This window comes from Papio anubis, chromosome 5 (assembly GCF_008728515.1).
Source record: "Papio anubis isolate 15944 chromosome 5, Panubis1.0, whole genome shotgun sequence".
Taxonomy (NCBI): Eukaryota; Metazoa; Chordata; class Mammalia; order Primates; family Cercopithecidae; genus Papio; species Papio anubis.
In genome coordinates, this window is record NC_044980.1 from 89,756,604 (window position 1) to 89,771,013 (window position 14,410).

Consider the following 14,410-nt stretch of genomic DNA (forward strand, 5'->3'; position numbering starts at 1 on the left):
CTGAGGCAGAAGGATCACTTGAGCCTAGGAATTTGAGACCAGCCTGAGCAACCTAGGAAGACCTCATCTATAAAAATAATAATAATAATAAATTAGCTGGGTGTAGTGGTGGATGCCTGTAGCCCTAGCTACTTGGGAGGCTGAGGTGGGAGGATCATTTGAGCTGAGGAATTCGAGGCTGCAGTGAGCTGGGATGGCACTACTGCACTCCAGCCTGGGTGACAGTGAGACCCTATCTAAAAAAAAAAAAAAAAAAAAAAAAAAGGGAAAAATCCACAGGCTTTGGTAACAAATTGGAGAGGGACAGAATCAAAATAACTAACTATATGGTTCAATCCCAGATAATGGAAGAAGGCTGGAAGCATATAAAGCTCAAGCAAAGGGTGTTAATCTGGGGAAAGAAAACACTGTTTGAGTTGTTAGGGTTCTGGTTCAGGTTAGGGTTAGACATTCACGTAATGTCAGTCCATCGGGCTGTTGGAATTACAGCAGCAGAACCCTTGGAGGAGGGATCACAATGGGAGCAATGTGGGATGAATGGGGATAAATGCTAAATCTGGGTACTGGAAAGGATAAAGAGAGGGCAGAGCAAAGTCCAGAGGTTTCATCTTTGTGGAAGGTCTATATTCAGAGCAAAGAGGAAGTAGAAGCCCAACTCAAACAGGCAGATAAAGAGAGATCAAAGAGATGAGGGTGAGATACAGTCCCCTCGTACCCAAGGAGACGGGGAGGTTACAGACTGGAAAAATTGAGAATAATCACCTCTGATAAAGACCACAGAAGTTGCCTGGGAGGTGTTTGGTACGCTTGGAGTTAGTTACATTTGTCGGGTGGATGGGCAGAAGTCAGATTTCATAGCACTGAGGACGCAGCACAAGGAGAAGTTCAAGATCAATTCCTAAGGCAACTTGGCACTAAAAAACATGAAGTATGTTCTGAAGGCTTTACCCTGGAGATAAGGGAACGGAGGCGATAACAGCAGAAGTGGCAGTCACTGGCAATCCTTTCTTTCCATGGTTTGGCTTATACTCCAAAGCCACTTATTAGTGCATTCTGCAAAAAGTTTCTTATCCTTTTGGAATAAAGCTTGGATCCTAAGCTCCAATCACACCTGCGTGATAATGAACCAGCTAGCACTGTACTCAGGAAGCGTGCAAAGTTCTGAATCTTATAACAGAAAGCGAAAGCAAAAATAAATTCCCCTTCAGTCAAATCGGCAGCAGCATGACTTAAGGTAATGTATCAACATTTCTCTTGGGTTTGTCTTAAAGTTAGAATTTTTCAATGAGAATAATGAACTGAAGGTATAGAACTGCTGTGTTGAGAAGGTTTTGTAATCTAAGGCAACATTCTGGAGGACCGGGGTGAATTGGGCACGGCTGTATTAGAAAGTGTATGCAGTCGAGGGTGGCACTTGATCTAAGACTCTGCTGCACTGACTCACTCTCTTTCAGAGATCTTTTTGTCTTTTCTAAACATTTGTGACAATTCTTGCCTCTTCAATCCCAGGATGTTTTGTTCACTGCATTGCTATTTAAGGTACAGTGCAGTATAATAGAAAGCTAGAGGTCAAAGAGCTGTGTTTTAGTCCTGATTCTGCTTCAAACTTCCTGTGTGGATTTTGAGAAGTCACCATCCTGTTTCTTTACCTGTTTATTTAATTTAATTTATGTATTTATTTATTTATTTTGAGACAGAGTCTCGCTCTGTCTCCGAGGCTAGAGTGCAGCAGCACGATTCAGCTTACTGCAACCTCCACCTCCCAGGTTCAAGCGATTCTCGTGCCTCAGCCTCCTGAGTAGCTGAGACTACAGACATGTGCCACCAGGTCTGGCTAATTGTTGTATTTTTAGTAGAGACAGGATTTCACCATGTTGGTGAGGTTGGTCTCGAATACCTGACCTCAGGTGATCTGCCCACCTCGGCCTCCCAAAATGCTGGGATTACAGACCTAAGTCACTGTGTCTGGTCCTGTTTCTTTATCTGAATACTAAGGACTTGTACTAGCTGGTCTTTAAAACCCTTACTAGTTCTAAAGTTAAAGACTGTGTGAGTAAAGCTTTTCTCTCTACTTTTATCAATCAAGTACATCTCTGAGAGTGTCTGCTACAAGTGGGGGCAGAGCTACTCCTTCATTTTGGTCACCGAATGCAAGTTATAATCCCAATAATAATTTCCTATCCAACACTCATTACTTGCTTCCTATATGCTCCATGCTGTGCTGTGCCAACTTCTTCACATGAATTATTTCATTTAATCATAGCAGCATGAGGAAGACATAATTATTACACTGTTTTATGGGTGAGATAAATGAAGCTCAAAAAGTCAGAAACTTTGCCCATGATGACACAGGTGAGGTTGGTAGACTTAGTATTGGAATCCGGTCTGATTCCAAAGCCTCAGACCCACCTAATAAGTCATTCCATTTTTTTTAAACCCTCCAAAACTCAAGTTAATAGACCAATTATGAGTGTACTTATCAGAGGTTCTTGGAACATTGAGATTTGTAGCAGTAATTTAATGCTTGTTTTTCAAAAGGAGGGAGAAGTATCTTTATTTAATATTATTTTATTTTTGTTCCTTTAATAATACCTGTTATCTGCATTAGTATTGCAAATTGAAAAATTGAAGTAATTATTTGGATAATTAATACTGCAAAACTTGTTAAGGATTATAAAAAGCAGCAGCAGCAGAGGAAACCTTCATGGTTTCAGTTGGAGCAGTAAAGAGGTAAGTAGAGGCAGGTGGCAGGGTGAGAGTAAGAATTGATTCTCCTAAATTAACTATGCTGTTCATCCTAATTTTATATGTGTTATAGCTTTACCCTTCGAAGAGTAAGAAACTTAGTTCTATTTACAAAGGTAGTAAATTCAGTTTGATTTAATTGTGCTTTCAAAAGTAGTGTAAAGGAAAAGAACTAAACCTTTAAAAAATTATGTGAGAATATTATAAACTCAAAATTTATTTCAATGGCTTTCGACATATTGAAAATAAACTGAGGATAAACACCTACCTTGACCAGCAACCTTTACACCAGTAGCCATAAAATGAGGCCATTCAGATAATGTTATCGAAAGAGTTGAAGTCCAATGCCATTAGTAGTAGTAATAATAATATCTGGTATCCAAAGAATATAGAATATATACAGACTATTCTTTGTGACTTATGAAGACAAAATAGAGATATCTTGCAGAGTTTACTTTCAGGCATACTCTTAAGATTACACATGTGCCTGTGGTTCCAGCTACTTGGGAGGCTGAGGCATCAGGATTGCTTGACCCCAGGAATTTGAGGCCAGCCTAGCCAACATAGTGAGACATTGTCTTTTAAAAAAAATAAAATATGACTGGGCGCAGTGGCTCACACCTATAATCCCAGCACTTTGGGAAGCCGAGGCAAGTGGATCACCTGAGATCAGGAGTTTGAGACCAGCCAGGCCAACATGGTGAAACCCCGTCTCTACTAAAAATACAAAAATTAGCTGGGCATGGCGGCACATGACTGTAATCCCAGTTACTCAAGAGGCTGAGGCAGAAGAACCACTTGAACCCAGGAGTCAGAGGTTGCAGTGAGCCGAGACATCGCCACTGTACTCCAGCCTGGACAACAGAGAGAGATTCCATCGCAAAAACATAAATAAATAAAAATAAAATAAAATAGGTTGGTCACAGTGGCTCACGCCTGTAATCTCAACGCTTTGGGAGGCTAAGCGGGGAGGATTGCTTGAGTTCAGGAGTTTGAGACCAGCCTGGGTAACACAGGGAGACACCCCTCTCTCCAAAAAGTAGCCAGGTGTGGCAGTGTGTGTGTCCGTAGTCCCAGCTACTCTGGAGGCTGAGGTGGGAGGATCACTTGAGCCCAGGAAGTTGAGGCCACGGTGAGCTGTGATCATGATTGCACACTCTACTCCCGCCTGGGCAACAGAGCAAGACCCTGTCTAAAACATAAATAAATAAACAAAAATTTAAAATATAAACAAATGTTAAAAACATTCAACATGCAATAAATTTACACACCTGCTTTCTGCTCGTTGCACAAGAATTCAGAAGAAATTCATTACATTCAATTTTAAGGTAGAGTTTTTGGGGGGAATCCTAAAAGGTTTTTATTTATAATAACCAGATAACAGCTTAATTTCTGCTTTATTTTATGGATACTTGGCATAATTCAGACAGAAAGCAGATTTTCCCTTACTCACTCATACCTTTTTACATGTTTAAGATTTTATTTGTAAATTGAAATCTTTTTCTTCATGTTATAAGTGTGTTTTTTTTTCTTCTAGATTAAATTCATATATTGAAAATATTGTCCAGACTCCGTGTGACAGAACAGGAGCCAGTGCAGTGCTATGAAGAACTACGAGATTAGCCTGGATATTAACTTGTCTTCTAGGGAATAGATGTCATGTTCCATTCTTCTGCAATGGTTAATTCACACAGAAAACCAATGTTTAATATTCACACAGGATTTTACTGCTTAGCAGCCATCTTGCTCCAAATATGCGTTTGTTCTCAATTCTCAGTGCCATCTAGTCATCACTTCACTGAGGATCCTGGGGCTTTCCCAGTAGCCTCCAATGGGGAACCATTTCCTTGGCAGGAGCTAAGACTCCCCAGCGTGGTCATTCCCCTCCATTATGACCTCTTTGTCCACCCCAATCTCACCTCTCTGGACTTTGTTGCATCTGAGAAGATCGAGGTCTTGGTCAGCAATGCTACCCAGTTTATCATCTTGCACAGCAAAGATCTTGAAATCACAAATGCCACTCTTCAGTCAGAGGAAGATTCAAGATACATGAACTCAGGAAAAGAGCTGAAAGTTTTGAGTTATCCTGCTCATCAACAAATTGCACTGCTGGTTCCAGAGAAACTTACGCCTCACCTGAAATACTATGTGGCTATTGACTTCCAAGCCAAGTTAGCTGATGGCTTTGAAGGGTTTTATAAAAGCACATACAGAACTCTTGGTGGTGAAACAAGGTAAGAACTTGCTCAGGTAATTTACATTCTCTTGTGATAATTTCCTTATGAGTTACATCTCTTTGCCAGGAGCAGACTTCAGCAGCCATTTATGAGAAATCCAGTAAACTATGGGGAACCCAGAAGAAGGAAAAGCTCTACCATTCCTTAAGGAAACCACAGTAGAGATGGAAAACAGGACACAGAGGCATAAACAGCTGGAGGGTGAATAACTAGGAGGAGAGTACAGTATATGACTAATGTGATGGATATGCTTATGTGCTAGGGAAAGAGATGGTCAGTGCAGAGAGGGCTGAAATAGGGAATGTTTCTCAAAGGAAGCGAGTCTTCATCTGGGACCAGAAGGAAATGTAAGTGAGATTGGGGTTGGGAGAGAGGAAGTGACAGAGTATACATTGCCTAGGTAACACCATGACTCATATAGAATAGGCAGAAATAAGGAACAAGTTTGTTTGGAAAATGGAGAAATATAGTCTATTTGATCAAGTCACATTCATTGAGCACAAACTATGTGCCAGGCACTGCACTAGGCACTGAATGTATCATGGTGGGATCTGATGGAACAGACAACCAGGGCAAGAAAATAAATAAAACTGGCAAGGTAAGGAGCCAGTGTTATGAATGAAATAAAACAAGGTGCAAAAAAGGTAGAAAATGTGACTGAGGACTGAGACTAACTCAGTTGACTGGGCAGGGAAGTGTTTGTTGAGGAAGTGAATTTAAACTGAGAGCTTTTTTTTTTTTTTTTAAGAGACAGTTATGAGAACATCTCAGGGCAAGTGCAAAGGCTCTAAAGTGGGATTGGTTGAGAGAAGAAGGCCAGTGTGAGCTGAGGAGAGTGAACAAGAGGGAGAAAGGGATCAGATCATGTGGAGCCTTGGGGCATCTTGTAAGGAGTTTTGACTTTAACTCAGATGGAATGGGAAGTCATTGGAAGATTCTGCTCTGATTTATGCTTTAAAAAGGTCAAGTCTATGTTGAGGGTATGTTATAGAGAAGCAGTGTAATCATTTGGGAGGTTGCTGCAATAGTTCAGGTAAGAAGTGATGCTAATTTGGGACAGTGCTTATGGAGTGAAGCAATTGAACTTGGCAGTTATTTTGGAGGGCAAAATAACAGAGATTGCCGACATGTTGGTCATGTGAGGTGAGGGAAAGAGAAGAATCAAGGATGCTTCATAGAGTGGATGGTTTGGTTTCCCAGGGCCAGGATCCATCTGGGAGGTAAGAGGAGTCTGGCTCAGTGCACTCTGAAGTTATATGAATTGTGTTCAATTGCCATTTGGAGAAAACTAAATTCCATGGCTTAACCACACAGAGGTATATTTTTCTCATGCAACAAGAAGTCCAGAAGTGGAGCAGCTCAGAGCTGCTGTAGTGCTGTTCAGTGTCATCCAGGACCCAGGCTTCTTCTGTCTTTCTGCTCAGCCATCCTATGGCTTTCTTCCTAATACTTGCAAGATGATTGCTGCACCTCTAGGCATCAAGTCCACATTCTAGGCAGGAAGAAGGGGGACATGGGGGAGAGATAAGGGCAAAAAGAAACATTCTAGTTGAATCTAACACTCTTTACAAAGATTTCGCACCCAGCGACTTCTGCTAGGCCAGAATGAGTCACAGCCTCATGAAGTCACAAGGGAGCCTGAAGAAGTAACTCCCTTATCTGGACTTGCTGCCTTCCTGAATAAAATCAGGATTCCACTGGAACCAAGGAAGGGGAATGGGCACCAGGAAAGCAACTAACTGTGTCTGCTACATACCTGCTCTTCCCTTCCCTACCTTGGGTGCTCACTGCACAGACTCCAGCCATCCACGTAGGACAGCTCTTCCCCAGGCTCATCTCTTTCCACATTCCCTTGGTGACACTTCCCCTCATTGCAGTCACAATCCTCAGGGACTTGTTCTCAGGCTCAGCATAGTATTGGATGGGAAAAGTATCAACCTCTTCTCACTAAGGTACCACGTAAACAATGATGGCTTTTTTCATTTTTTTCAAATGCCGAAGGCCCCATCCAAAGGACATACATCTTAGGGATACTATTCTGGGGGCTGTGGGAGATGAGATGGGGAGATATTTGGAGTAAAGCTGGAGAGATTTCCAGCATGCCTCTCATGATTAAACGCAGGCTATTCCTGATGCTTCTTATGGTTGATTAGTCAGTTCCCCTCATACTCAGTCATCTAGTAGGGCTGACATGTATGATAATGTACTGCACAATGTCAATTGAATCTTGTGAATCTCTCTTTCTCTCTCTCTTTCTTCCTCACTTCTTCATCTAAAATACACAAATAATTCAGTTGATGGTGGTTCTTTTGAGATGCAGAAAGTCGCACGTTGCCTGTAGAGCTCAAATTAATCATGTAAGCAACAAAGATTCAATTTTTTTGTTTTTTCAATGTAGACTCATTACAACCAAAATTTCATGTGAGTGAAAATTATTCCAGCCACTTAGAATTCCTTTACATTTGCAGAAACTGCTACCAAATACAAATAAAACCTTGAGGCCACAAGTGAATCATTTACATCCCTAGTCTCAGTTTCCCAGCCTGTGGCATAGAAATAAAGTAAGCTGAAGTAAAATATGCTGACAGCTTCTCTTTTTGCCCTCCTGATCTCTCTCTCCCGCTTATTTGAGCTATTCTATTCTCCCTTCCTTTTCCAGTCAAAATCTGCTCTCCAGATTCACTTCTTAATTGAAGCTTAACGTCCAAGGAGTAAATCTGCAACCGTACAGTTTCAGGCATCTCCAGGTGTTGGGGTAGAGAAGTTTGTCAGAGTATATATCTATTATACCTGTCATCGTCTGAAGAGTGCCAAGCAGAGAGAACTAGAAGTACCTGGGGGCACAGGTGCAACAGAGAGATTGTTAGCCAGCAATGGTACAAGAATATGAAAGCCCAGCTCCTTGCCTCCAGTGGGGGACATGTGAAGGCGTAGTTTGCATCCCAGAGCAACCTGGGAATCAGGTTGATGCTGGGACTTTGCCTGTCCTGCACCCTTGCCTGGCTTCTCCCTTTTCCCTGTCCTGCTTCCTTCACTCCCTTACCTGTTTCTCCTGGCAGGATGTTCTCAGTAAATCAGGATCTGCTTCCTGGAAATACAACTTAGGACATCACTCATGTACACAATTACTCAAATGTCTGCTGAGGCCCTTTCAGGTTTAGAGACGGTACTGAACGTTTAATTTCCTAGTCAATTTTGAAGCCATGTAGACAACATGTGTACTATCTCAGTCATTTACTGGCCACGGATCCTGCTAAGGTCGTTCAAGTTGTCTGAGCCTCAATATCCTTGTTTGACCTGAGTATGAACGAAATAGTGTAATTAGGGTTCCCAGAACAGGGCATTGCTCATGACTGGTGGCTGCTAAATAAGATTTTACCTTCATTTTCCTCAAAGAGACAGTTGAGATTCACAAAGATTGCAGTTTGAGAAATCAAGTCTATTACCTCCAGGTTTGATAAGCTGTTTGCTAAATGTACAGATTCATTTCTCTTCTTGATTTCACTTATGCATTTTGGCTGGGGGTGGGTCTTTTCACAGAATACTTGCAGTAACAGATTTTGAGCCAACCCAGGCACGCATGGCTTTCCCTTGCTTTGATGAACCGTTGTTCAAAGCCAACTTTTCAATCAAGATACGAAGAGAGAGCAGGCATACTGCACTATCCAACATGCCAAAGGTATTTCCACTTACAGAAACTTTTAGAAATTGTTCTCAAGTTTGAGACTCAGTCTTCGTTTGTTTTTTAAAATTACTTTCAGGATTTCAGCCATTAATTTGTTTTTATCTATTTATCCATCTATCTGTCTGTCTATCAATCAATCATCATAATTTCAATCCTTCTAGACTTTAACATCATTCGGTTTGGGGCATTGTTACAGAGCTTTTTTTTTTTTCCCAAGCAAAATGATTTATATTTTGTGTTCATATGGAAACAGTATCTTAAATCAATGTTTCTTGGCCAGGGATGAAATTCCGAATCTCCTAGAGCAGCACTTCTCAAACTTTAGGGTGCAGATTAATGGTCTGAGGATCTTGCTAAAACTCAGATTCTGATTCAAGAAGTCTTGGGGTAAAGCTCGAAGCTCTACTTTTCTAACAAGCCCCCAGGTGATGCCACTGCTGATGGTCCAGAGACCCCTTTTGCAGTGGCAAGGACCTCAGGGACCCTGCAGGGCCCCAATCCAGGAAATTCTGATCTAGAAGTCTGTGATGGAACTTAGAAATCCCCTCTTTTAAGTTTCACAAGTAATTCTTAAATTTATATATGAAAATTACTAATTGTGATTATACAACTTTTTTTTTTTTTTTTTTTTTTTGAGACAGAGTCTCACTCTGTTGCCCAGGTGGGAGTGCAATGGTGTGATCTCGGCTCACTGCAACCTCCGCCTCCTGGGTTCAAGTGATTCTCCTGCCTCAGCCTCCCAAGTAGCTGGGATTACAGGCTGCCACCACTACACCCAACTAATTTTTTTTGTATTTTCAGTAGAGACGGGGTTTCACCATGTTAGTCAGGCTGGTCTCGAACTCCTGACCTCAGGTGATCCACCTACCTCGGCCTCCCAAAGTGCTGGGATTACAGGCATGAGCCACAGCGCCAGGCCTATACAACTTTTTTAATTGGAAGAGAACTTTGGGACTCTTATTTGGCTCATATTAGTACTCAAAATGCAGAGACTCTGGAAGACACCGTAGACCCTTTTCCTTGTTTGATACTTCCTCACTAATGATGTGCTTGCCATTTGTGCTGTTGAACAAAATGTAAAATATTTCTGTAACACTGCTTGGAAAGTAGAACAAAAATAGAGGCTTTTCTGACAGTGCTTCAGAAAGGTGGAGCACAGGAGGCAGCAGGTCATCCACAGCCAGCAAGTGGTCGCACGCCCGTTTTCCTCTCTGCCTCTACAGATGCAGGAGAGAAATGAGCCCATTATCTAGATGCTGCATCTCCCCAGATTTCTGCTTACTGTTGGAAAAGACGTTTGCTTTGAAATACTGGCAGAGCGGACCAAAGGAAAAAGTGGCAAACCTCCATGGGATCCATAGCTCAGTTTTTCTGTTATTGTTATAGATAGCAGTTTAATTAGCCCTTCATTTTCAGGTAGCAACAATTTGCTACTTTGATAGAGCTTAGGACATCACTCATGTACACAATTACATCTTTCCAACAGCATGTTCGTTTCAAGACAGTGTACCATTGAAGTAGCTTTCCTGGAAGTTTTTTATTAATATAATTTTTTATCTGAATAATCATGGTGGGTAAAGTAAAAACACGGCCCTTTTCATAAAAATAGAATGCAAACATAAATTGCTGTTATCATTATTATGTTAGAATTTAAAATTTATATCTCAGAAATCTCCAGTAATTTCTCATGTTTAAGGAAAAGAAGCAAACACTTTGAAAATATTTTCTAAAGTCCTTGAATCTCTACTTTGCCCAGTTGACTGCAGCAGCTCGCTGGATCATGCCCTTTTCAGCGAATACTGATTTAACATTCTGCTTCTTATAAACATTGACCAACCCAGGCTCGCGTGGTTAGTCAAAAAAGGAGAACTGAAGTAATGTCACAATCATACTCTCTAGATAACAGTTGTAGCACCTAAGCTGGGTTATGTAGACTGGTGGGAAGAAACAATACACACTCAGTTCTCAATTTCCTTAGTTAAGAATGCAGGATTTAAGAGAAGTGAGGAGGCACTCAAGTGCTAGTAGAGGCAGCATATCTTTTGGACACTTATTTGTCTCTTTCATCCTTTAAGGAAACACATACTCACTGGTGACAATTGCTATGCCAGTAAAGTTCTGCTGGTATTGAGAAAACAGGCAATTCCTTGTCTACCAACCAGTGTTTTGTACTTGGAGCTTACATCATCATCCTGGAAGAACTTACACTAACATCCCATACATGTTCCTTTAGGGCAATATTAATCTACATGGGCCACTCCAGGTTTCTGAACAAAACTCAGCCGCCATGGACTATATCATCTTCATCTGGGGGGAATAAACCATAGCAAACACCCATTTGCCTCCTAACCGTCTCTGCCATCAGCCTTCTAGTAGCCCAGACTGATTTCCCCATAGTCTCACAGCCTCACCCCTCCACCAGTAACCCCTCCACACACTTGACTAAATGGTTTTGCTGCTGAGTTTGGTCAGAAGACCACCAATACCCTAGCTCTCAGTCCCCACCATAAGACAGCATCTCCTCTGCTAGGAGTGGATATCCAGAGAACGTTGGTTGAATCAGATTCCTAAAAATGGAGACTGTTGTTGGGGAAAATTAATTTGCTGGATAGAGTTTTTAAAAAGTACAGCCCTGTATATACTTCTGCCTTTCTTAGAGTATTTGGTCAGTACCTTCTTCTTTATTGGAACTTAGAAATAGATTTCAAATAGAATTCAGTAAAATTAAATTCTGTAGAATTTAATAGCAAAAACATTTGCCATCGAAGTAGACTAGATAATTTATGATAATGCTTCAAGCTATTTTCTCTCACCAAAGCAAACTGTAATCTCCAACATGTCAAATATGCTTAATAAGCTGCAGTCGGCATCATCACAAGCCTGACTCCCAGAAAGGGCTCAGGGATAGAGGTGGGGAAGAGCCTGTCTAAGAGTTGTGACTAGCTTGAAGAAAATGTTTTCAGATTTTTGAATCTGTACCCATTCAGTATTTAGGGGCATTGTACTATGGTGAAGACCATCTCTGAGACAAGCTGCCCAGACCAAATGAAGATGGAATTCAGTCATTACCCAGTGATCTTGATGGATGCAGCTGACGAGACTGCAGGCTGAAAAGCTTCTGCTTCCTCAGGAGATGGGCAGAAGCTTAAATTACTAATGACCTCCTTGGCCTGATTGCTTTCATTGCTGAATCAATGAAGCAAAGATAAAATAAGACCATGACTCAAGCTGTCATGCCGCAAGTGAGAGAATGAGCATCATCTTTGGAATCACACGGTCACCATCCACATCTTGGTCCTACCGTGGAACTAGCCATGTGATCTCCAACAATTCTGTGAACGTTTCTGAGTTTCTGTTTCCTCACCTGAGAAATAACACCAACCTCACACCCACATAAGAGGTTTAAAAGACAATGTGAGGCCTCTAGTTCAGTTTCACTTCCTGTTTCCTTTTTCCACAGAGGTGTATTTCTTGTACAACAAAGGGAAAGGCGCCATTATCTGGCATTTTACTTAAAAGCCCAGAAGTTGAATTGATGCCAGTGTTGGAGATTATTGCATTTTAAGAAAACAGAAATATCTAATATTTTAGTGCTTTCAATCAACAAAATGAGATTTGGCATTTTTGTGCTTTGGGGATCTCAAAAGCAGGGCTTTGTGTCTTCAACAGAGTGCCAGGGTAAAAGCAATAGAGGTAAGAGAGGCCACAGAATACTAGGAGAGGCCATTGCTCTCCTAGGAGGTCATCGATTGTCCTTTAGAGTATCAGGCTTGCCTCTCACTCACTTGACATAAGTCATAGGCATGGTTGTGAAATACTCCAGTTTTCAAGTACTGATTATTCCTTTTCATTTCTGTAGGTTAAGACAATTGAACTTGAAGGAGGTCTTCTGGAAGATCACTTTGAAACTACTGTAAAAATGAGTACGTACCTTGTAGCCTACATTGTTTGTGATTTCCACTCTGTGAGTGGCATCACCTCATCAGGAGTCAAGGTGAGACTGAGTTCTAATTTTCTACGCAGTGCAGAAAAGTGTCCTGAGAGCAATGAACTTTTATTTTCTCATGTTTTTCCTTATTATCAAAGTATTATGTTTATATTACAAAAAGAGACAGATAAAAAACTAACTTAAAAATTATCCATAGTCTTGTCACCAAGATACAACCACTGATAATATTAATGGAAGCCTTCCAAATATTTTCTATATGTATGTCAGCATATACGGGTGTACATAGTAACAGTATTTACTGACTATATATATGTAAAGGTAGTTTTCAAAGTGTATATATATATATACACACACATACACACACATATACCCTTTGCAAAATAGTATATTGACTATTTTAACCCATTTTTCATGAAAATATGCCATAAAAGTTGAATGTCACTAAAAATTTTAAATAATATTATATTAATATTTCATGGATGTTTAATAAGGATTTTAAAATCAGCACCTTATTTTTAGACATGTATATGGTTTCCCACTTTTTTTTTTTTTTTTTTTGAGACAGATTCTCACTCTGTTGCCCAGGCTGGAGTGCAATGATGCAATCTCAGTTCACTGCAATCTCCACCTCTTGGGTTCAAGCGATTCTCCTGCCTCAGCTTCCTGAGTAGCTGGGATTACAGGCACGGGCCATCATGCCTGGCTAATTTTTATTTGTAGAGATGGGATTGCACCATGTTGACCAGGCTGGTCTTGAACTCCTGACCTCAGGTGATCCTCCTGCGTTGGCCTCCCAAAGTGTTGGGATTACAGGTGTGAGACACCGTGCCGGACCGTTTCCCACTGTTTTCTTTTAACTTTTTTCCCTCAATGAAGAAGGTCTTTATAATTTTTAGAGTCTTCATTGTTTGCAAAAACTTACAATACCTAATGATTATCTTTGTAGTTAAATATTTGCAAACAGCAGTGGACACATTAAATAAATAAAAAAGAACTTCTTATCCCAAGGGACCAAATTATAGACATAAAAACATCTTTAAAGAGTTATAAAATAATGCTTTTGAAAAATGGGTATAGGGCGGGCACAGTGGCTGATGCCTGTAATCCCAGCATTTGGGAGGCCGAGGCTGGCAGATTGCCTGAGGTCAGGAGTTTGAGACCAGCCTGGCCAACATGGGGAAACTCTGTCTCTACTAAAAATACAAAAATTAGCCAGACATGGTGGCAGGCACCTGTAATCCCAGCTACTCAGGAGGCTGAGGCAGGAGAATTGCTTGAAGCTGGGAGGCAGATGTTGCAGTAAACTGACATCGCGCCATACACTCCAGCCTGGGTGACAAGAGTGAGACTTGGTCTCAAAAAAAAAAAAAAAGAAAAAAAAATCGGTATAAAATATCTATTACAATTTACATATGTATTATGTTTATGAATAGGTAGATATATGAGTTGTGTAGCTACACATACACATCATGGCACCTCTGCACTTATATATATATATGCATAGACATGGATGTGCAGGAGGTGAATGGCACTTCAGAGGACAGGTTCCTGTCAGCCTCTTTGGATTCACATCCCAGCTCTGCAACTTTCAGCCTGGGTGATCAGGAGCAAGTTACTAAATCTTTATGTGTTTTTATTGTTTCATCTATAAAATGGCACCTGCTTCATGGAGTGGGTGCAAGTATTAAATTAGATTTTATGTGTAAGCATTCAGCACAGTGCCTGGTAAACTGTCAAAAAAATGGTGGCCATTTACATTTTCTCCACATAAAAGTTTTGAAGGACTTCAGTTAA

General features: G+C 40.8%; 1 protein-coding gene across 1 annotated transcript in view; it reads left to right on the forward strand.

Annotated features, from left to right (window-relative positions):
• The first annotated feature begins 655 nt into the window (after positions 1 to 655).
• Positions 656 to 14,410, forward strand: part of ERAP2 (endoplasmic reticulum aminopeptidase 2) — a 46,950-nt gene continuing 33,195 nt past the window's right edge. Inside the window, exons 1-4 of the mRNA XM_009208827.4 lie at positions 656 to 1,234; positions 4,283 to 4,979; positions 8,523 to 8,661; positions 12,527 to 12,661. Of these exons, the coding sequence (XP_009207091.3) occupies positions 4,405 to 4,979; positions 8,523 to 8,661; positions 12,527 to 12,661 (849 nt within the window). The 5' untranslated portion in view covers positions 656 to 1,234; positions 4,283 to 4,404. The remainder of the gene's footprint in view (positions 1,235 to 4,282; positions 4,980 to 8,522; positions 8,662 to 12,526; positions 12,662 to 14,410) is intronic.